The sequence below is a fragment of the Corvus brachyrhynchos genome, unplaced genomic scaffold (genome assembly GCF_000691975.1).
Source record: "Corvus brachyrhynchos isolate BGI_N302 unplaced genomic scaffold, ASM69197v1 scaffold660, whole genome shotgun sequence".
In the NCBI taxonomy this organism is placed as follows: Eukaryota; Metazoa; Chordata; class Aves; order Passeriformes; family Corvidae; genus Corvus; species Corvus brachyrhynchos.
Window position 1 is genome coordinate 75,355 of NW_008235547.1, and position 972 is coordinate 76,326.

The 972-nt window shown below is 54.4% G+C and overlaps 1 protein-coding gene across 1 annotated transcript in view; it reads left to right on the forward strand.

Annotated features, from left to right (window-relative positions):
* Positions 1-39: 39 nt before the first annotated feature.
* LOC103618144 (voltage-dependent L-type calcium channel subunit alpha-1F) overlaps positions 40-972 on the forward strand; it is a gene marked incomplete at its 3' end in the record, with an annotated part of 29,285 nt that continues 28,352 nt past the window's right edge. Inside the window, 1 exon segment of the mRNA XM_017736712.1 lies at positions 40-86. Within this exon segment, the coding sequence (XP_017592201.1) occupies positions 40-86 (47 nt within the window).

Below are 972 nucleotides of genomic sequence, written 5' to 3' on the forward strand. Positions count from 1 at the left end.
GGTGTGGCCGTGGCGGCGCTGAGGGAGCGGTCGGACCCGATGGTGAAGGGAAAAGAGCGGGGAAGACTCCGCTACTGGAATAAGGAGTAAAGTAGGTGTGTTTATTCCAGCGCTGGGACACATGGGCGATAGCTCCTCCAAAGCCATGCACGCCGACAGCTGCGTTCAGCTTGGTATTTATCGGGTTACAAGTTCCATATTCATTGAGTTTCCCAATACGTTTATACATATTCATTACCTGGCCCCGCCCAGCCTCGATTCGTATTAAAATGAGCCCAAAAGTCATTTACATCCGCGTTGCGCTTGTGCAGCGTTGTCTGGTGGTCGTGGGCAGGGGGCTCCGAGATGAAATAAGGGTCTTCCTCAGATGAAGTAAAGGGTCTTCCTCATCCTGAACTTTTCACCTTTCCTCCCTGCGCGTGCTCTTTATGTCCCTGGTCTAAGTCCAAACTTCAAGACTGGTTTGAGCTAGTTTTAGGTTAAAAACAGGATGTCTGGTCAAGATTCCTTCCCTTTATCAATAGTCTCCTATCTTCTCATCCTGCTTTGGTAGGCACAGTAAGTGTTGGGCAAGCGGGATGCATCGCTTCTAACAAAGAACTTCTTAGTAAATCATTTAACCTCTGCTTCCCCATCCCCCTGACTCAATGGGTTTGAGGGTTTGTTCTGACCTGAACAATTCTGTCATTCCGTGGAAGTGGCACCTGCAGGGTCTGAGGGGGAAACGGCGCCTGTTTGGGGACACTGTGACACCCGTGGGATGTGAGGGGAGCAGTGGTGGCAGCGCGTCCCTCACACGCCTGTTCCCGACCCCTCTCATGGGTGTGACCCCGACCCCTCACTCTGTCCCCAGCCCCGGGTGCGACCCCCAGCCCCGCACTCCCAATCCCGACCTCTCCCACGCGTGTTCCCGGACACGTGGGCAGTGCTGCCCCCTCACCCCCCCGTTAATCCCCGTTAATCCCTCGCAGG